General features: G+C 34.7%; 3 protein-coding genes and 1 long non-coding RNA gene across 11 annotated transcripts in view; 3 read left to right on the top strand and 1 right to left on the bottom strand.

Moving 5' to 3' along the window:
- The window catches only part of Dhc62b (Dynein heavy chain at 62B), an 835,389-nt gene that overhangs the window by 318,213 nt on the left and 496,060 nt on the right, over nucleotides 1-21,116 (bottom strand). For all 8 annotated transcript variants that reach the window (XM_083104284.1, XM_083104287.1, XM_083104288.1 and 5 more), the window contains one exon: nucleotides 17,580-17,949. In XM_083104284.1, coding sequence (XP_082960410.1) covers nucleotides 17,580-17,949 — 370 coding nt within the window. The remainder of the gene's footprint in view (nucleotides 1-17,579; nucleotides 17,950-21,116) is intronic.
- On the top strand, nucleotides 266-7,202 carry LOC145974972 (uncharacterized). Its single transcript, XM_083105108.1, has 3 exons — nucleotides 266-344; nucleotides 5,792-6,715; nucleotides 7,114-7,202. The coding sequence occupies exons 1-3, from the start codon at nucleotides 266-268 to the stop codon at nucleotides 7,200-7,202; spliced, it is 1,092 nt and encodes a 363-aa protein (XP_082961234.1).
- Nucleotides 9,949-11,771, top strand: LOC145974971 (uncharacterized). The gene is made up of 5 exons (XM_083105107.1): nucleotides 9,949-10,595; nucleotides 10,703-10,744; nucleotides 11,035-11,185; nucleotides 11,301-11,460; nucleotides 11,527-11,771. Exons 1-5 carry the CDS (start codon nucleotides 9,949-9,951, stop codon nucleotides 11,769-11,771), a joined length of 1,245 nt encoding a protein of 414 aa, XP_082961233.1.
- On the top strand, nucleotides 12,600-13,488 carry LOC145974855 (uncharacterized). Its single transcript, XR_014439822.1, has 3 exons — nucleotides 12,600-12,770; nucleotides 12,904-13,012; nucleotides 13,118-13,488. It is a non-coding gene; the product is annotated as an uncharacterized LOC145974855 (long non-coding RNA).

Raw genomic sequence — 21,116 nt, 5'->3', positions numbered from 1 at the left:
GCCACGACAATTTTCCAGAAATGAGAGTTTGTGTTGTTATTCTGTCGCTCGTTGCTCAAATGGGCGTATAGACACGTCTGACCTTCTCCCACATACATCCCTATCTTTTCTGAAGGTTTGCCACGGCCCTATTTAAGGTCCATCTTTCACTGTTATTGGCACAGTGGGAATATTATTATTTACTAGAGGGATCTTGAGAAATGTAGTCTATGGCATTGTGCTCGTCAGTACAAGTTTTCTTACGAAAGACCAGTCGGAAGCCAACATGCAGTGCACGCGAATACCTCCACCGGCACTTATTTGGTCAGCGAGCGACTTTTCAGAGATATCCTCCGTGGCAATCGGTATTGCATCAATCGAGCGAGATACCAACATCGCTCTGGAGTCGCATGTCACTGTGTTAGGAAGCAGCATTAGGTGTAGGGGATAGGTGTCTGGATAGCTTAGTAGTCTAAAACAGTTGCCCGAAAAGCGAAAGACTCGGGTTCGATTCCCGATCCAGTCACTTGCGCCTCATATATTTTCCTAATTCACGAATATTGTTTTCTAGCAATTATTCGTTGGGCTCAAAAGTGTGTGAATGCTCTTTTCACAGGATATGCGTCGATGCCGTTGCCATGGATGGATTTTGTCGCTCGTTGACCAAATGGACGTATTGACACGTCAGAACTCCTCCCACATACATCCCTATCTTTTCTGGAATTTGTTAAAATAATAAAAATATATAGCGCATACAATAATTCGCTTCAATGTAGATAAAAGAAAACATTTCAACAGTAAGATTGAAGCAGCAACACGCAGTGTACTAGTCAGGCGCCTTATGCGCTATGCCACGCTGATAGCTGAAAATCCATTCTTTCCGTTCGATACATAAATTTTTAAACATGCTTTTCTTGCAAATATTTGAGAGGTGCGTCGTATTATTTTACGACGAATTAGTTGGAGAGTGAAATTATAATATATATTAAGTTCAGCGAAATCTCTCTAGTGTTCCCCTTCTGAGAACTATTAATATTATTATGATGCATGACTTATTTCGTAATCCAACTTATCTTCGACAAGTCCCGAATTCGGTTCCGAGTACTCATTTCCAGATAGCCATGGATGTTAAAATCACGTTTAGGTTGAAGCTTTACAGCAAAGTTTGTTTCAATTTTGGCAACAATTGTCTGGCAAGTATTTGTCTTGCTTTGTCTTGTCAAAAAGTTTCGAGCAAATTTTGTGACAAAATTTTTTCATCATATGATGCTGTAAATAACACAGAAAGACTTGTCCCTAAATTTTATGCACAGAACAGCACATAATGATGCTATTAACGATGTAATGTAAACTTTACGTCAATAGCAGTAAAATTTGTTATACACAGTATATTAGCAAATTTGGTATAAGAACAAGACAAATCTTACTATATACGGTAAGATAGCAAATTTACGGAAAGAACATGATAAGATTTGCTCTAACATAACAAGACCCAATATGTTCACGCAAATAACAGAAAATTTTGACGTGTACTGCATAGTAGCAAATTTTGTTGCAAAAATAGGGCAAACCTTGCCGTAGACGATACAACAGCAAATTTGCGGCAAGAACTGGGCAAACTTTGCCGTACACGATACAACAGCAAATTTGCGGCAAGAACAGAACAAACCTTACCGTGCACGGTACAACAGCAAATTTGAGGCAAGAACAGAGCAAACCTTACCGTGCACGGTACAACAGTAATAAATTGATGGCAAGAGCAGGCAGCAGGTTTTATATATCGTGCATGTAGCATGTGATAATAAAAATAATTAAAATTTTCTTTTAATTATATAATTTAAATATTAAAAAATCTAATTGTTCTTAAATTTGTATAATCGTATTAAAGAATAAAAATCTAATTTAAAGCTCTAATGTGTAACTTCACTAATAGAAATTTATATAATTAGATTAATTTTTATTAAAAGCCAGCAACAACAGAAATTTATTCTTATTCTTTTTTATCTTTATTAATATTTTTTTAAATTTTATTATAAAACTATTAATTATACATATTATAAATACATTAATTATACATATTATTATATTAAATTTAATTAACCATTTGTAAAAAATAGACACTGCCTAAATAATTTTAATTAAAATAAAATTGCAACAAATTTTAAGTATTTAAAATTTAAAAAAAATTAATCTTTCCTTACTTGCACTAATATAGTATGTAAAAACATTTTTAATGTAATATACATATTTAAAAACATTATTGCACGTCTAAAGAACGTCTAAAAAAATATTATTGATAATGTTGTGCATTATACATATACATATATATATATATATATATATATATATATATATATATATATATATATATATATATATATATATACAGGGTGAGTTTTAATGGTTGTGTCAATCTTTTTATCATGCGGGAGATTACCGATCGCAATTTTAATAAATTGATCGATACATAGATGTCAATTAATTGGATCGACCGTATCGAAGGCCGAAATATAATGTGTACAATTAAAGCAAGTTAAAAGCTGAAATTATGTAGTATGGATTTATTGTTATTGTTAAAGCTACGCACTTATTATTATTATTATTATTATTATCATTATTATTATTATTATTATTAAATAAATATATTATTATATTTATTATTATTATTATTATTATTATTATTATTATTATTATTATTAAAGCTACGTATACATATTTAATATATTAAAGCAGTAAGAATACATATTTAAAAATTCAGTTCAAATTTAACACTAACGTTTTATGTAAAACTTTATTTCAAATTCCGTATTTATTTTTATGATAAAAATTTTTATTATTGTTATACGCTAAAGGTATATAGTATTTCTGCCTTCTTGAAATAAATAATAAAAAAATAATAATAATAAATGCGTAGCTTTAATAATAATAATAAATCCACACTACATAATTTCAGCTTTTAACTTGCTTTAATTGACGTGCACTTTTGGAGCGAAGAAAATCCCAGAGTCACGCGATTTCGAAATTTTCAAACTCGTTGGAAGATTAATGTATGGGCTGGAATAATGGGCACTGAAATACTTGGTCCAGTTATTCTTCCAGATATTTTAACTGGAAGAACCTACGTCGATTTATTAACAGAAAATCTACCACATTTCTTAGAAGATGTGCCATTATTTGAAAGAAACGATATTATCTTCCAACAAGACGGTGCTGGGCCACACAACGCCAGGATCGTTACGAATTACTTAAACGAGAATTTTCCCGGACGCTGGATGGGTCGGTACGGCCCGATACGTTGGCCCGCAAGATCTCCGGATCTCAATCTTCTAGATTTTTTCTTATGGGGATACTGCAAGGAAGTAATTTATAAAACTTCCCGAAGATATTGAAGATCTGGAGACAAGATTACGATTCGCTATTTGGAATATTGACGAAGAAATAATGGAAAACGTCGAAAGAAACTTATTAAAACGCATGAGAGCTTGCATTAGGATGGATGGCGGGCATTTTGAGCATCTGCTTTAAAATTTTGTTTAGTCAATCCGCTCTTTTCAGAGCGACCAATACATTTTCACGTTGGAACATTTCATTGTGAGCAGAATAAAAATAAATTTTTCCAAATGTAATTTTAATTACATTATTCTTGCGATTGACTTAAATCTTCGCATCATGAATGCAATAATTTCGAAAACGTAATAACGTACAACACATGCTTTTTAAAATAATAATTATTTACTATAATTAGAAATAGTTATTATTTATAATAAATAATTAATTTTTAAGTATGTCATTATACGTTTCATGTTTTCTACCGCATTCGCAATGCGAAGGTTTTAGCCGATCGTTCGTCTTATCTCGCGTCAATCACGCGCCACGCGCAAGTCGTTTGTTAGATGTCGCGTGTCGCGTTTCTGGCAACATAACTCTTGTGGTCGCGCAGTCTCCGCGGTCCGTCGCTTCGCGTCGAGTCATGTGCTGTTTGCATTCGCGTTTCTTTGAAAGTAATTTTTGGTATCGATAAATCAATAGTGAGTGAATAAACAGTAAACTCGTTATCGTGTAATCTGTATTGTGTCAATCGAGTGTGAGACTAATAATCGAAAAAATTTTGATGTGTCGCGCATCTCTAGCAATCATAACCGTGCAGCAGATAACAACAATACATAGCATGAAGATTCGCTACGCTGCTACAAGGTGAGTGAGCAAGTGAGTAAGCAGGTGAGTGGGTGAGTGAGTGACCGAGAGAGTGTGAGTGAGAGACTGAATGAGAGAGTGTATGAGTGTTGCGTAAAAGAGAGAAAGAGAGCGAGAAAAAAAGTGCGTGCGTGTGTATGAATGTCTGTCCCTCCTACCCTCCCTCTCTCTCTCTCTCTCTCTCTTACGCACACACTCCGCCATACACACATCGCGTGTGGCAATCAGCTGATTGCAACGTCGGACGGCCGGCGATCCGGAACAACTTTTCATTATTAAAATAACGTTATTTTAAGGAACACGTAATTCTAAGACATTTTCTTCTTTACCAAAATTTTATTTAAAGCATAATTTTATGTTATAAGATAAAATAGTTAGCGACTCATGCGGTGGTAATCACCCGTCGGGCGGTCAGCTGCGCCCGCGCTCGCGGCACGCCGCGCCGCTCCTGCCTGCCTTCTGTACCCGACGCGTGATTTACTAACTATTTTTGCTCATAATTCAAAAACTACGCTTCAAATCAAATTTTAGTAAAGGAAAAATTGTCTTAGAATGGTGTCAGGAATACGTCATTTTACAGACATAACGTTTTTCAGGATCGCCCTGTATAATATTGAGGATAACCGTGATTGGCAAGAATATCGCAGAAGATATTTTTTTGCAGAAGATTTGTAACTTTCCAGGTGAGTTCTTTTGAAAATTTTCAACGTGACTGCCGCAAGGTTAAGTCATCATAGAAGTTTGCAGAAGATTTCTGAGGCTTTCGACGTAAGTATGAAACCGTTTAAACATTCTGTTTCGCGTAAACATTTCCACCGGTTGTCTGCAAGACAACAAAGGCGGATTACTTCCGAAATTAGAAATACTTTGCGTTTAAATATTTCACATAATTCGGTTACATATGAACAGTCAGATAATGTTGCTTTATCTAATAATATTAATGTTGCTAGCAGTTCATATATTAATTATTCATCTTGGGCAGACGAAATTCCTTTGAGCGATATTGCAAACAATATTACAGATACTAATGTGGATAATAATTTATCTCTTAATTATGATGACAGCGAAGATTCTACTTCCTCATCTCTCAGTACTTCTTTCATTGAAGAAACATTTCAAGATCGTTTGGCAACGTGTTTTGTTAACAATAATCTAACTCATGTGCAGTGCAATAATATATTATCTATTCTTCGAACACACACATGTTTTTCTTCGTTATCAAAAGATGTTCGAACTCTTTTACAAACTCCACGTACACCTGCTGTCGTATCAAAAGTAGATCCAGGAAACTATATTCATTTCTCTCTTGAGACAGAAATTATTAAAAGATTATCACTTTCTTTAATATCTAATGTATCACATGAATTAGAAATAGATTTTAATACAGATGGATGTAATTTAGACAGATCAGGAAATATTCACATCTGGCCAATACAATGCAGACTTGCAAATATAACAAACACAAAGCCTATTGTAATTGGAATATATTGTGGTGCTGAGAAACCACATAATGCTAATTTATTTTTTGAAAAATTTGTTTCTGATGTTAACGCTGTAATAACAAATGGTATACTTTTCAATGGCAATAAGATAGCAATACGTTTAAGATGTTTTATAGCTGATGCACCAGCTCGAGCCTTTATTCTTAATCATAAAGGCCATACATCTGCAAGTCCATGTTCAAAATGTAAAGTTTCTGGTGTACGATGTGATAGCAGGTATACGTTTGGTGGTATTAATCATCCTCTTCGAACTAATGAAGAATATTTCAGATGTATAGATGAGGATCATCATAAAGATGGCAGAAGTCCATTGTCAATGTTACCTATGGGTATGGTATCACAAATTCCTTTTGAGTACATGCATCTAGTATGCTTGGGAGTGATGAAGAAACTTTTATCTGCATGGATAAGTGGTAAATATTCACGTCTCTCAAAATTATCAGCAAGATCCATCTCTATAGTATCTCAGAGATTAGAAAATCTTAAAACATATTGTCCAGCAGAATTTGCAAGACATCCTAGAGCAATTCATACATTTACTAAATACAAGGCAACTGAATTTCGTCAATTTTTATTGTATACAGGTCCAGTCGTAACGCACGGTGTCTTAAATCAACAAATATATACTCATTTTTTGTTTTTGCATACTGCCATGAGAATATTAGTTTCTTCATCACCATCAAAAACACATTTAAACTTTGCTGAACTTGCTTTACAAAAATTTGTTACTCGATGTGAAAATCTTTATGGCTTATCATTTATTTCATATAATGTGCACGGTCTTCTGCATCTTACAAATGATGTGCGACAGCTAGGTCCTCTTGATACATTTTCTGCTTTCCTATATGAAAATAATATGTCACTTTTTAGAAAATACTGCAGAAAACCTCATTTTCCTCTTCAAGAGTTTGCTAATAGAATGGCAGAGTTAAAAGGTCGTGAAACAAATTCAAATCGTGGCCAAACTCATTTTTCGTCTGCACAAGTATATACAGCGTATAATGGAGGTCCTCTTCCGTCTAACGTTAATCCCAACAGCTGTCAGTATCGCAAAATGATATATAACGGAATTTTACTAAGTTTAGATATACGAAATAATTGTTGTATTTTACACGACGGATTGTCAAATTTGCCTCATTGTCAATATCTTAGTAGACAAAACCACACATCATCTGGTTGTGAAGAAATTTAAAAAAATAGATTCATTCTACGATGCTGGTATTTTATCCACAGAAGTTCAAATATTTAAGTGTTCCGCATTAAGTAATGAAGTTTTTTGTGTTCAATTAAATCAATTTCGTGTCAAATGTTACAAAATGCCTTATTGGGGTGGTTTATCGATAAATGATAATAATGATGAAGATGAGCCCGAAATTAGCGAATATGTAGTTGCTGCGATTATACATACAGATTTATAAAATAATAATGTTGCATTTAGCTATTCCTGTAGATATAAGTCCGTATTCAGAACGCGCTTACGAAGATGTTAGCGCGTTGTTATCCAACAGAAGTGTTTGTATTATATAAAACAAGTTTTTCTATTGGATAACAACGCGCTAACATCTTTGTAAGCGTCGGAATACAGACCATAATTTATAAAAAAGAAATAGAATCCAGGATGATTAAATACAGGTTAGTATATTAATTAAATACAGGTTAGTATATTTATCATCTTTTTCGTTTAGCTTAATAAAATAGCAATAGTAATTAAATTTTCATAAAACATTTTAGATGTTATCACATTTCTGCCGTTATTAAAGTAGAAATTATTCTTAAAATATATAACAATATATATGTAAGTATACGAAATATTATAATTTATTTTCTCTCTTATTTAATTTACTATTTTCTATAATTATTTTTTCACAAAATAGTCCATACGATCCAAAATAATTTTTTTAAGAATTGTATATAGTGATTTTGTCGAATATTCTATCTCTTTGTATATAATGTTTTTTTCGAACACTGCTTCAATTAACTTTTCTTTTTTGACACTGATATTTCAGTATATATATATATTTCTGTTTATAATTAATAGAGCACCTCAAGAAGAGAGAATTGCCAATATATAATAAGTCATGTACCATTCCGTAATCGCGGCTGCCATAAGAATAATATGATTATATTTTATTTTATCCATTTATAAATGATTGTCTTTATTTCACATCTTTATCATATGAATAAATATCTATTTAAATGGCTATCTAGTATATATAGAAATCTGAATAATACATTACGTGTCATCTCTGTTCTGCATTTGTCCTACATTGGCGTTGCAATAATGTCCACTTAATATTATGTTAGCCAATGACAAAATGATTATAATCATTCTGTCATTGGCTAACATAATATTAAGTGGACATTATTGCAACGCCAATGTAGGACAAATAACTTATTATCAATTTTCTTTCCTTGAGGTGTTGTAATTAATGCTATAAATATGTATATATATATATGGGGGTGTGTGTGTGTATGTTTATGTTTATATATGTACAGGGTGTCCTAGACCACCCGTACACCCCTTTTCTTTCAAAAACTAAGCATTTTAGAGAAAAATGTTTCAGACAAAAGTTGTTTGGTTTCGAGGGGGCCATAAGATGATGCCATTGGTTTGACCTTGAAGAGTCATTTAAAGGTCACGTGAAGGTCACATCAATTTTTTTAAATGGAATACCCTATATATTTTTGCACATTCTTGTAGCTCATCTCGAGAGCTTTCCAAAACACTATAATTAAGTTAGTTTTCATTAAGTACTTTCCGAGTTATGAGGCTTGAAATAATTTCTTAATTTTACGTAAATCATAAAATATCTTGTAAAATATTCATTTTTCGATTATCTTACCTTAATACTTTTATGTACAAAATAATAAGAGGAATCAATTGGTGTAAAAAAAACACAGTTATTTTTAAGAAAAAATATGTAATTGTTAATTACAAATTACATATTTTTTCTTCGAAACAACTATGTGTTTTCTTTACACCAATTGATTCCTCTCATTATTTTGTACATAAAAGTATTAAGGTAAGATAATCGAAAAATGAATATTTTACAAGATATTTTATGATTTACGTAAAATTAAGAAATTATTTCAAGCCTCATAACTCGGAAAGTACTTAATGAAAACTAACTTAATTATAGTGTTTTGGAAAGCTCTCGAGATCAGCTACAAGAATTTGTAAAAATATATAGGATATTCCATTTAAAAAAATTGAAGTGACCTTCACGTGACCTTCAAATGACTCTTCAAGGTCAAACAAATGGTACCATCTTATGGCCCCCTCGAAACCAAACAACTTTTGTCTGAAACATTTTTCTCTAAAATGCTTAGTTTTTGAAAGAAAAGGGGTGTACGGGTGATCTAGGACACCCTGTATACAGGGTGAGCCATTTTAATTAACGCACGCAATTATTTCGGAAACAAAGCATTTTAGAGAAAAATGTTTCAGACAAAAGTTTTATGGTTTCGAGGGGGCCATAAGATGGTACCATTGGTTTGACCTTGAAGAGTTATTTGAAGGTCACATGAAGGTCACCTTCAATTTCTTAAATGGAACCTACTATTTGTCATTGCATATTCTTGTAGCTTATCTTGAGAGCTTTCCAAAACACTATAATTAAGTACCTTTTCGTTAAGTACTTTTTGAGTTATGAGGCTTGAAATAATTTCTTAATTTTACATAAACCGTAAAATATCTTGTAAAATATTCATTTTTCGATTATCTTATCTTAATACTTTTATGTACAAAATAATGAGAGGAATCAATTGGTGTAAAGAAAACACATAGTTGTTTTTAAGAAAAAATATGGAATTGTTAATTGCAAATTATATATTTTTTCTTCAAAACAACTATGTGTTTTCTTTACACCAGTTGATTCCTCTCATTATTTTGTACGTAAAAGTATTAAGGTAAGATAATCGAAAAATGAATATTTTACAAGATATTTTACGGTTTATGTAAAATTAAGAAATTATTTCAAGCCTCATAACTCAAAAAGTACTTAACGAAAAGGTACTTAATTATAGTGTTTTGGAAAGCTCTCGAGATAAGCTACAAGAATATGCAATGACAAATAGTAGGTTCCATTTAAGAAATTGAAGGTGACCTTCATGTGACCTTCAAATAACTCTTCAAGGTCAAACCAATGATACCATCTTATGGCTCCCTCGAAACCATAAAACTTTTGTCTGAAACATTTTTCTCTAAAATGCTTTGTTTCCGAAATAATTGCGTGCGTTAATTAAAATGGCTCACCCTGTATTTATAGGAAAAATGACGGATCGTCCCAAACGTCAGAACATCCATAAACCGCGACGATATCAAACGACATCTTCAGAGGAAAGGGAAGTAGAAAGAAGTTCAGGAAGAAAAACACCGATGGAGCAACAACAGAGCAGCCAATTAGACGACGATGTCGCTGAGTTACGGGGAGTATTAGAGAATGATTCTCCTAATAGAGTTATGCATGTTCATCCCGATCAACCACTTACTAATACACAATCGTCAATTAACAATTATAAGGAACATATCAGTAATACACCACATGTCAATGACACAACACATTCATTTTGCACACAACCTTTTACTCAGACAACACAAACATTCAGTCCCAGTGTCACATCACATGCACCAATAACTTACACACAACTGTTAAATGTCAATCACACGACACAAACACATTCTAACAATAGTTTACAACAATTAAACTATGCACCACAAAATTATAATACAGCACAAACATTCACACACGATCCACATGCATCTACTCATACACAACATATTCGTAGTGGATTAAATACACTATATGACCCTAAGTTTCAGCCTTTCAACATCTGGCCAAATGACAGTCATCGTCTAAGTTCTGTACCACCATCATCACAAACTTCAGGAGATTTTTACAATGTTAAGCCGGAAATTGAGTACGATAATAGAATTAAGCAGAAAAATTTTTATAAATATCTAAATATACATACATTGTACTAAATATACCTAACTTATACTTGTATATGCAAATAAATATTCACAGAGCAATACATGGAAGAATGGATCAATTGGCTTCGGAAATTAAGTAAGTTTTGAAGCACATTATACATATATGTACATATAAACACTAAATATCATTTATTTTATATCTAAACATGATATACTTTTTAGATGTATTATAGTCAGTATTCAGAACGCACACAAAAGTGTTAACATGTTGTTATCCAATAGAAGAATCTGTATTACATAATACAGATTCTTTTATTGAATAACAACACGCTAATATCTTTGTAAGTGCATTCTGAATACTGACCTATGTATATATTATTTATATTTATTATGTAATCTAATTATTTATCTATATTATCTTTACAGAAAGATACATCAGAAATTGGACAAGATATTACAGCAGACGAGCAATAGAAGCCGAAAACATACACCTGAAAAGCCAGCATTTTTACCAATATCATCAATAGCGGATGTTGAAAAATTTGAAACTGCTAATGATGAAGAATATATGACATTGGTATGTAAAACAAATAAGTTTATCATATATACTTATGTATAATAAACTTTAGTAAACTAGACATAAAGACACATATATAAATAGAAATATAAATGTAACAATATTTTTTAAATAGGTGAATTATTTGATTTTTATTGGTGGCTTCAATGCCAAAGAGAGCATACATTTATGCGTAAAAGAGATTTTTCAAGATCGCTTAATGACTTCATACACTTGGTTTGGTTGTGAAAATCAACGGCCATTATTTAATACCCGCTTGATTAAAGCTATTTACGGTATGATATCATTATACTGATACTAAATTTAAGTTATCAATGATATTTTAATACAATGTTTTGCAGATGCTGTATGCGAAAATAAAAATTTTGAAAAGCCGATGCGGGCTACATTCCAAATGTATATGAGGGATGCTGTGCGAACAGCCAAACAAAGAAACAGAAATAAAGTCCGTAACAACTTAGATCGTGCACAAAGAGGCCATCAAAATAAAAGAGCACACGATCTGTGGAACGACGAACACGACGAACACAACGAACACGAGGTCGAGGATGAGATAGCACAATCAGAAGGAACAGAAGAAAATTAGGTCAGTTTTGTAGGAATATACATATATCTTTTATAACATACATTTTATATAACATTTAGTCCCGTATATTGTTCACCGATTGACAATGATTAGTTCCATTCTTTTAAAGAATTTATATATATATATATATATATATATATATATATATATATTTTACATATATATAAATTTGTTAGAAAATTTGAACATATCATTGTTAAGCAGTGTTTATCTTCTAATTTATTATTTACATTTTGCAATATTAATAACCGATTTATTTTTTCAACTCTGTTACAGGCATTGCAGGAAAAACGTATATTGCACAGTGTTGCTGGACGGGCTGGATTTTTCTGCGCATGCGTATGTGCAGAAATACTCAGCCTGTTCAGCAACACCTTGCAATATACGTTTTTCCTAATATTGCAGGTTGAAGAAAGAAGAAAAAGCAGAAGCGGAGTGACCTGATATGAAGACCCATAAAAAAACGGCATTTTTCAATGCCAATTAGCACTTTTCATTGGCTTTTAAATAAGCACTGAAAAGTGTCATTTTAATTAATTTACGATGGAATACCGCTTGATTCGCTTTATATCGGCACTTTTCAGAGCCACTAACAGGAAAATCACTTTTCTTTATATCGGCACTTTTTAAAGTCATGACTAAAAAATGCATTTTATATATATGTGTGCTGCAGAAATAAATAACGCACGTAGCGCGAATATACGTATACTTGTATATATATATATATATATATATATATATATATATATATCTTTTATGTCATATAACATAATGTAAAAAATTTTATTTTATTATATTCTCGTAAAACATTAATTATATGCAATATTTTAGATACATTAATGGGGATTTTTATAAAAGATACTTTAAAGATGGATTATCTCATGATCATGCATGGTGTCAAAAAAGAAGATCATTTATTTATGGCATTAGTTGCATCTATATTGGAGAATGCTGCTGGTGTTAAACAAGGCCGTGGAATAACGGATGATATCATGACAGGTACAAAAAAGAAATAAAATATAACATGGTCCTGGAAATAAATATAATATATAATATAATAATAATAATCTGATATGATTTTTGGGATAAATTAAAATTACAATATCGAAATTATTATTCAATGATGTTACAGGCGAAAAATATTTTGGATTATGGAATAACGATTTGAAACATGGCAATGGTTTAATTGTAACACTTGATGGCATTTATTATGAAGGAGCTTTTACGCAAGATGTCCTAAGGTGACTATACATTCACGAATCTCTTCTTAATATAAGAAACATTGAAGATATAAATTATATTGATAATTGAAATATATATTGTGACATTATGTGTGTCTGTTGAAGGGTCATGGAGTAATGATATTCGAAGATGGCACGCATTATCAAGGAAAATTCAAATCTGCAGGGATAAAAGGTTTCACTTTTAAAAAATTTATAATGAAGACACAATAACATTTAAGCCCATTGAAGAGGAAGTTTGTAACAGCATAATGTGTTAAATATAAATCGCATTTTTCAAATAATGTATGTAATTTATATGCAGCTGAATCTATAATAATTCTCCATGAGATTTATAACTATTTACATAGAAAAAAATAAAATATTATCGATATGATGTAAAAGTTACGCAATATGTTAATGTGGATGTATAGATCTATATGTACCTAGTTATAGTATCTCTGATTTCTATTTAATTGTTATAATATGCCTTTTTTTAAATATAATATTCTTCAAATGATAGCATTGTATGTGTATATGCATATGTTTATATACATACATACACACACATAGTGTGTTTGAAAAGTATATATATATATATATATATATATATATATATATATTGTTACGTCCCTGGTTCGGGTCGCGGTCGAGTCCGTCGTGGAAAAAGAAGAAGTCCGTTGTCAAGAGGTTGTTGACAGCGGCGGCTGTCATTTGAGTCTGGAGCCAGCTGTCAGGCTGTGTGGACGCGTTCCTCTTACGAGTCGATCCGTGTTATTAATATTGTGTATTTACGTTCTGAGTTACCGTTTGTGTTGTAATTGTGCAGTGCATTAAAGTTCATTAGTTTCTTTAAGTGCTTGTTTATTTAGCGCGTCCCGCGAGCGGCCGATCTCTTTACCGCGCGACTTCGATATCTATCGAAGTCCCCGCCCCGGGCGTAACATTTTGGGGGCTCGTCCGGGATCGACGGGATACTGAAGGATCAACCGGAACGTGATTTTGCCAACTTTGTGAGGACTCTGAATTTAGAATGTCGACGACAAACATCGGGCGACAGGATCCAGCCACGGGCGTCTCTACACGAAAGAGGATACGAGCCGCGACTCCCAGCCCGTCGGCAGAGACGATCACGCTTCAGGCGGCGATGCGAGAGATCCGGGAGCTGCGAGAGGAACGCTTGCAGATGCGAGCCGAATTTGAGGCGCAGCTTCGAGAGCGAGACAGCGAGCTCCGACGTCTGGAGGGGAGATTACGACAGGATCAACAGCTAAATCCTTCTTATAATAGTCCGCGATTAGAAAATTCGAATCTCGGCTTGGGCCTAAAATTAAAAACCGATAATTATGACAGGAGTGTCCCCTTGCGTGAGTTTCTCACTCAATTCGTTTTGATAGCGCGGGCAAATAACTGGAGCGATTCTCAGAAAACCGTGGCCTTGGCTGCTTGTTTGAGGGGAAAGGCACGTTCGATTTTGGATGGGATTTTTGAAATAGAGAATCTGAAATTCGACGAGCTGAAATCGAAGTTAGAGTTGCGTTTCGGGGAGGGGCATTTGGCCCAGACTTACTATACCCAGTTTACCAACAGAAAACAAAAGAGTTCGGAAGATTTGGCCACTTTAGGTGCAGATCTGGAGAGGCTTTCGCGTCTTGCTTACCCTGAGTGTTCTCACGAAGTGAGGGATAAGATCGCTTGTGCCCAGTTTATAGCTGCGCTATCGGACGGTTTCCTGAGAAGAACTCTTCAGTTAGAAGATATCACTTCTTTAAAAATCGCGGTGGAAAGAGCGATGGCTGTAAAAGTCATCCAAGAAAGTAGTTTCTCGAAAAGTAAATTTAATCAAAAAGACGAAAATAAATCTCAGGAATGTTGGAAGTGTGGTGACTCAGGCCATTTTCGGGCGGAGTGTCCCTCTAAAAAAGAGGAGTAGAAAAATGAATTTTGCCGTGGAAAATAAAATTATTAATAAAAGAAGTGTTTTAAAACTTTGTTGAAACTGTGTTAATGAAAATTTATTTGCAGCCAGTGTGTGTAAAAAAGGGGCGGGCCCGGATGTATCTTGAATAGGGGATTAATTCTTTCATTAGAATGCCTAGATGGCAATATTCGTAATTTCCAGTGCTTGTTTTAATAATGGTTGTTTTGATTCTTATTGTCTTCTGAATGAATTCTAATTGGTAGACTAATCCTCGAAGTGTTGTGGGAGGGACTCCCGGATTTATTTTGATTAGGGAATGGTTCTACATCCGAGGCCCGAAAAGAAAGTTTTGGATAAAAGAGTTTGGTGCTTTTTACTCGTTTAATTATTTTTGTTGTTTAAGGAAAAGAAATTTTGGAAACAATTCCGAATTTGACAAGAAAGATTAAGGAAGGAAAGAGAGGAAGTCAGAAAGGAAAATAAAAGGAATTATTTGAACATTAGAGGACGAAGACTGCCTCGCCCGCGGTTTTTGAGCCGTGGTTCTCCCGCGGGATGGAGGGCAAATGCCGAGGCAGAGGCTTGAGAAGTTCTCTTTGGAGAACGAAGGGTCCACGGAAGGTCACCCCCCTCTTGCCTGAAGATTTTTCTCTAAGGAGAAAATCAGTGAAGTCGTTGGAATCTGCGAAGTCGTTTGATCCCAAGAAGATGTGTGGTTCGGTAACCTGCAACAGCAGTTCAGGGAGAACATGGAGACACGTCGGGAGCTGAAATACGACGAGATTCCTTTGAAGACTTACCACAACGTGATTGTCGGGACGACAATCTTTCGAGAGGGGAGCAAGTGTTACGTCCCTGGTTCGGGTCGCGGTCGAGTCCGTCGTGGAAAGAGAAGAAGTCCGTTGTCAAGAGGTTGTTGACAGCGGCGGCTGTCATTTGAGTCTGGAGCCAGCTGTCAGGCTGTGTGGACGCGTTCCTCTTACGAGTCGATCCGTGTTATTAATATTGTGTATTTACGTTCTGAGTTACCGTTTGTGTTGTGCAGTGCATTAAAGTTCATTAGTTTCTTTAAGTGCTTGTTTATTTAGCGCGTCCCGCGAGCGGCCGATCTCTTTACCGCGCGACTTCGATATCTATCGAAGTCCCCGCCCCGGGCGTAACAATATATATATATATATATATATATATATATATATATATATATTTATTTATTTATTTTTATCAATAATATAATTCTTATCAATATATAAAATAGCAAATCTTGTCATACACGGCGTGATAGCAAATTTGTGGCAGAAATAGATAAAAGATCCTCAATTATAATCGATATATACAGGGTGCTTCCGGACATTTGCGACAAACTTAAAGGGATGATAGATCTCGATAAATGGAACAATTTTTATTAAGCAATCTGTGTTCGGCGATGTCTCCTTAAGGCGCCAGGCTGCGATGATATTTACGCAGTTTACGGAAGTTTAGTGTATACAACCCCTGTTAATACTCGAAATAAGCTCACCCTGTATATGTAAAGGTCAAAGAAATTGAGATGTTCTTCAATACATTTATTCCTTTATAACTTTCAATACGAAAGGTTTATTATTATACACGCACCGGCAGGAATGGTGTCCCGGTATGCTTGTGTGACGCTCATTGACGCTCACTGACGTCACACTCACACTAGCGAAGCGCGCATGTACGCGGGCCGGGCAGCGAGAGAGAAAGTGGGGGTAGAGTAGTGGGGGCATTCCGATGTTGCGTCCTTCGCGCACGGCACAAGAGTGAAAGAGAAAGCACTATAAGACGTGATACCGAGTTAGAGGTGTCCGATAGCCGTCTCTCTCGCTCAACGCTCGAACGAAAGAGTGCGAGCGAGACAGCTATATACCGCGCGGGACACCGCGCTGTTTCTATACGTGTCTCGTGCGCTCTAGTAACGATATGCATACTTTTTTTTCTTTCTTTAAGAAATGCGATTTAACCGCGTGCATTAAAGGCCGGCATTTATTCTATTAAATTAAATAATAATTAAATTATATAAAAAGATAAAATTTAATGTAGAATAAATTCTTGGCTACGTGCGCGCGTCGCGTGTGTGCGTATGACGTCGGCCGTACACACATACATACCGGGACACCATTCCTACCGGTGCATGTACATGGTGTCCAAAAATTCTGTGAACCTTATAAAACTTCTTTTGTTTATAACTTTTTAATAAACAACGAGCGACGCCTAAAACCATTCGGATGTACTCAGGGCAGTAACCTTGACAATACATGTAAAGGTCAAGTTATTTGGGGCTGATTGTAAAGGTAAATATTTACCCTCATTTGTTTAGGAATAGTTGTCGAAATATGCCTTTTGGAAGGTATCCTCAATATTCACATGCATGTCTCTATCTATCATCTCCATGAGATTTTTATCACCATTACAGATCTATTTCTAATCTGTCTATAACAGATCTATAAATTTTCTATTCCCGAATAAAATTGTTTTTTTCATCTTTTGATTGAATAAAATATGAAGAAAAATACACTGAAATTATATCGATTATTGCGCATAAATCATATAAACAGAATTTATTATTATATGTGCGTAAGCAGTTACGGATGGAGATAACTCAAATAACAAATAGTATGATTTAACATCAGTACAATGTTATTTGATTACCTGCTCGAGAGCATCCTCTGGCCATTCGTCAAACCAGTCAATAGTGCAGCAATTTACTAAACTTGGATACATTCGTAGACGAATTCTGAAGGCGTCGCCAATTGGACTTAAACACAGTATTATGTGTAATTTTTCACGACAACGACTAACGAAGTACGCCAACACAGCCAGTATAGAAATATCGATGTTTTTATCGCCTTGAGCGGCCAATCGTGTCATCTCAATGATCTCCTGTCTTTCTTCAATTGTAAAAAGATTCGGAACTTCACCATCGTTGAGTAAACTATTAATGTCGTCTAGAAAAGCTTCATCTCGAATTTGCTCTTCGGCGAGAAGAAATACGAGGTCTTTGCCAATGCCGCCGGAATTTCTGTAAATGATAATCGAACTAATAAATTGAGAAAGAGAATAAGATGTAATAGAATATTATTTCTTAAATACACACACGAAAGAGTTTTTTTATAACATATTATATAATGAGTTTAGGAAATAAGCTAAGACCAAGCGCAATAAGTAAGCATTAAATTATCTAGAAATTTTCTTTAATTGCTGTGAACGTTTTGATCCTTTCTTTGGAAATTATCTTCAGCAAATTCAAGACAGAATAGTGACAGAAATATTCATCTTGATTTTTAATTGTTATGATTGTCATCAACTTCAATAAATCCACAGATCAGAATCCTTCCATATGTTATATTAGATTGCTAACACAGCAACGTTATAACTGAAGCAGGTCAGCCATTTGTAATTAGACAGGATATACAGGAAGTTCCTGGTATCTCGGAACAAAGTAAATCCATAAGTAGATCTCATTAAACTGAACTAAAAAATCCTACACCATTTTGCAAGAAACCACGTAAAATTTCGAGATATTAATTAAAGAAGATCGGCCAATCCGTGCAAGTATAAGCGCGCAGGGAAAAAGGCCGTCCCACTATAATTTGATACTACACGCGCGACGAAGCAGTGGGCGGAGCTTACTCACTAAACGTAACGCTAAAACGCCATGCGCCGCCATCATGTTTAGGAGAGCGCCACCGCTTCGTTACGCATCTAATATCAAGTTACAGCAGGACGGCCTTTCTCACCGCGCGCTTATACTCGCACGGATTGGCTGATCTTCTTTAATTAATTTTTCGTTAATTATTACGAATATCGCAAAATAGTAGAGGAGCTTCCTTCTTAATTTGAGCCGATCTATCTTCGTACTTCAAAATTTGGGAATGCAAAAAGTTATCAGACACCCTGTATATATATGTATATGAATATAAATAAACATAAACTTATCTACAGGGTGTAACTAAAAAAGCGCCCACGGAGCAAATAGCTTTATTCTTGATTAAAAATCGAGTCGAAAAGTCCTGAATCATTTTTTTCTATAATGCTTAATAAAGTGGTAATTATTGGCGTAACTTTACTCAATAATTACCGCTATACAGGGTGGACCATTTTAACCTTTAATGGAGAATAACTCGAAAACCAAGCCAGGGAGAGAAAAATGTTTCAGACAAAAGTTGTTTGGTTTCGAGGGGGCCATAAGATGGTATCATTGATTTGACCTTGAAGAGTTATTTGAAGGTCACATGAAGGTCACCTTCAATTTTTTAAATGGAACCTACCATTTGTCATTGCATATTCTTGTAGCTTATCTCGAGAGCTTTCCAAAACACTATAATTAAGTACCTTTTCGTTAAGTACTTTTTGAGTTATGAGGCTTGAAATAATTTCTTAATTTTACATAAACCGTAAAATATCTTGTAAAATATTCATTTTTCGATTATCTTACCTTAATACTTTTACGTACAAAATAATGAGAGGAATCAACTGGTGTAAAGAAAACACATAGTTGTTTTGAAGAAAAAATATGTAATTTGTAATTAACAATTCCATATTTTTTCTTAAAAACAACTATGTGTTTTCTTTACACCAATTGATTCCTCTCATTATTTTGTACATAAAAGTATTAAGGTAAGATAATCGAAAAATGAATATTTTACAAGATATTTTACGGTTTATGTAAAATTAAGAAATTATTTCAAGCCTCATAACTCAAAAAGTACTTAACGAAAAGGTACTTAATTATAGTGTTTTGGAAAGCTCTCGAGAGAAGCTACAAGAATATGCAATGACAAATAGTAGGTTCCATTTAAGAAATTGAAGGTGACCTTCAAATTACTCTTCGAGGTCAAACCAATGATACCATCTTATGGCCCCCTCGAAACCAAACAACTTTTGTCTGAAACATTTTTCTCTCCCGGGCTTGGTTTTCGAGTTATTTTCCATTAAAGGTTAAAATGGTCCACCCTGTATATTAAGCATTATAGAAAAAAATGGTTCAGGACTTTTCGACTCGATTTTTAATCAGAAATAACGCTATTTACTCCGTGGGCGATTTTTCAGTTACACCCTGTATACTGCTACATATGTGTTACCTGTGTATACTATCACGATTATATCGGCGCATGCGCAGAAAAAGTTACGTTAGTATATGGAATGCGGGCTCCCTTAAGCTCCACACAGCAGAGAGAGATTAACAGGGGGGGACCGAGACCCCCCCTTGGATAGCAGGGGGTCGCCCGCACATGCGGCGGCTTTGCTGCGATTCCCTCTGGACCTGGTCACTGCGGGCGGAGGCCCAAAGTGACTAAGCAGGTCCACGAGGAGGGTGGGTGGACGGCGTGGCCCCATTTGCTCACAGTAGGGAAGGAGGGGAGGGCAATAATCGCCCTCCCCGTAAAGGAGGCCCGGCGACAGCAACCAAGTCGCCGGGTCCTAAGCGCGGAGGGGACTCACAGCCAGAGATACCGATGTAATGCATCCGCGAGTTCCGGGTCCCTGCCTGCCCCTCCATACGCGCGGAAGGCCACCTCAGAGGTTTTAGTGGTGTAGACCTGCCGGCCAACATTTGGCGCGGCAGGGAGTCCCACATAACCCTCGTTTCTCCCCCGGGAGCAAGGGTATGCATAAAGCATTTCCTCTGAATTAACAAAAAAAAAGAGTATATGGAATGCGAGGACATCTTACATAAATAAAATTTAGGGAGTTAGCAGTCTAATAAAATGTAGACGTGTCTGTGGCTTTGTATGATATTTATTATATGTTCAAACGTTGTGTTTAGGGTTATACATAAATGTCTAGCATGATAAAAACTTCCGATAATTATATAGAATGTCTTTCAAATGTATTTGTTAGTTATCTTCTATTATGAAAAAACAGGATATGTTGCACGAAGAATCGAGCGCATGGACGAACACGAATAGCGTATTTATAGAGAGGTTTATAATTAATTCTAGAAAATGATTTTTCGAAACATAACTTATATATATGTATATATATATATACAGGGTGTCGCAGACCACCAGTATCAGCTGAATATCTCAAAAACTGAGCGCGGCAGACAAAAATATTTCAGACAAAAGTTGTTAGGTTTCAAGTAACGCATTACATGGCAATATCAGTACCTTGAAGAGTGTTGTCAAGGTCACGTGAAGCTTACCTCCAACTTTTTAAATGGGACACCCTATATGCTTTTGCATA

Source organism: Camponotus vicinus, unplaced genomic scaffold, assembly GCF_025532165.1.
Source record: "Camponotus vicinus isolate PSW18456_S1 unplaced genomic scaffold, iyCamVici1.0 SCAF_7, whole genome shotgun sequence".
Taxonomy (NCBI): Eukaryota; Metazoa; Arthropoda; class Insecta; order Hymenoptera; family Formicidae; genus Camponotus; species Camponotus vicinus.
The sequence above is the reverse complement of the archived record's forward strand: the minus strand, read 5'-3'. Positions and strand labels throughout refer to the sequence as shown.

Bases quoted from the DNA above. Each gene is read 5' to 3' on its own strand.
- LOC145974972 (XM_083105108.1), top strand. From the start codon at position 266: ATGCAGTGCACGCGAATACCTCCACCGGCACTTATTTGGTCAGCGAGC. The intron at 345-5,791 runs GTATTGCATCAA...GATGTTTTATAG, and splicing joins GATATCCTCCGTGGCAATCG to CTGATGCACCAGCTCGAGCC. The intron at 6,716-7,113 runs GTCAGTATCGCA...TGTTGCATTTAG, and splicing joins TAACGTTAATCCCAACAGCT to CTATTCCTGTAGATATAAGT.
- LOC145974971 (XM_083105107.1), top strand. From the start codon at position 9,949: ATGACGGATCGTCCCAAACGTCAGAACATCCATAAACCGCGACGATAT. The intron at 10,596-10,702 runs GTACGATAATAG...AAATATTCACAG, and splicing joins AATGTTAAGCCGGAAATTGA to AGCAATACATGGAAGAATGG. The intron at 10,745-11,034 runs GTAAGTTTTGAA...TTATCTTTACAG, and splicing joins CAATTGGCTTCGGAAATTAA to AAAGATACATCAGAAATTGG.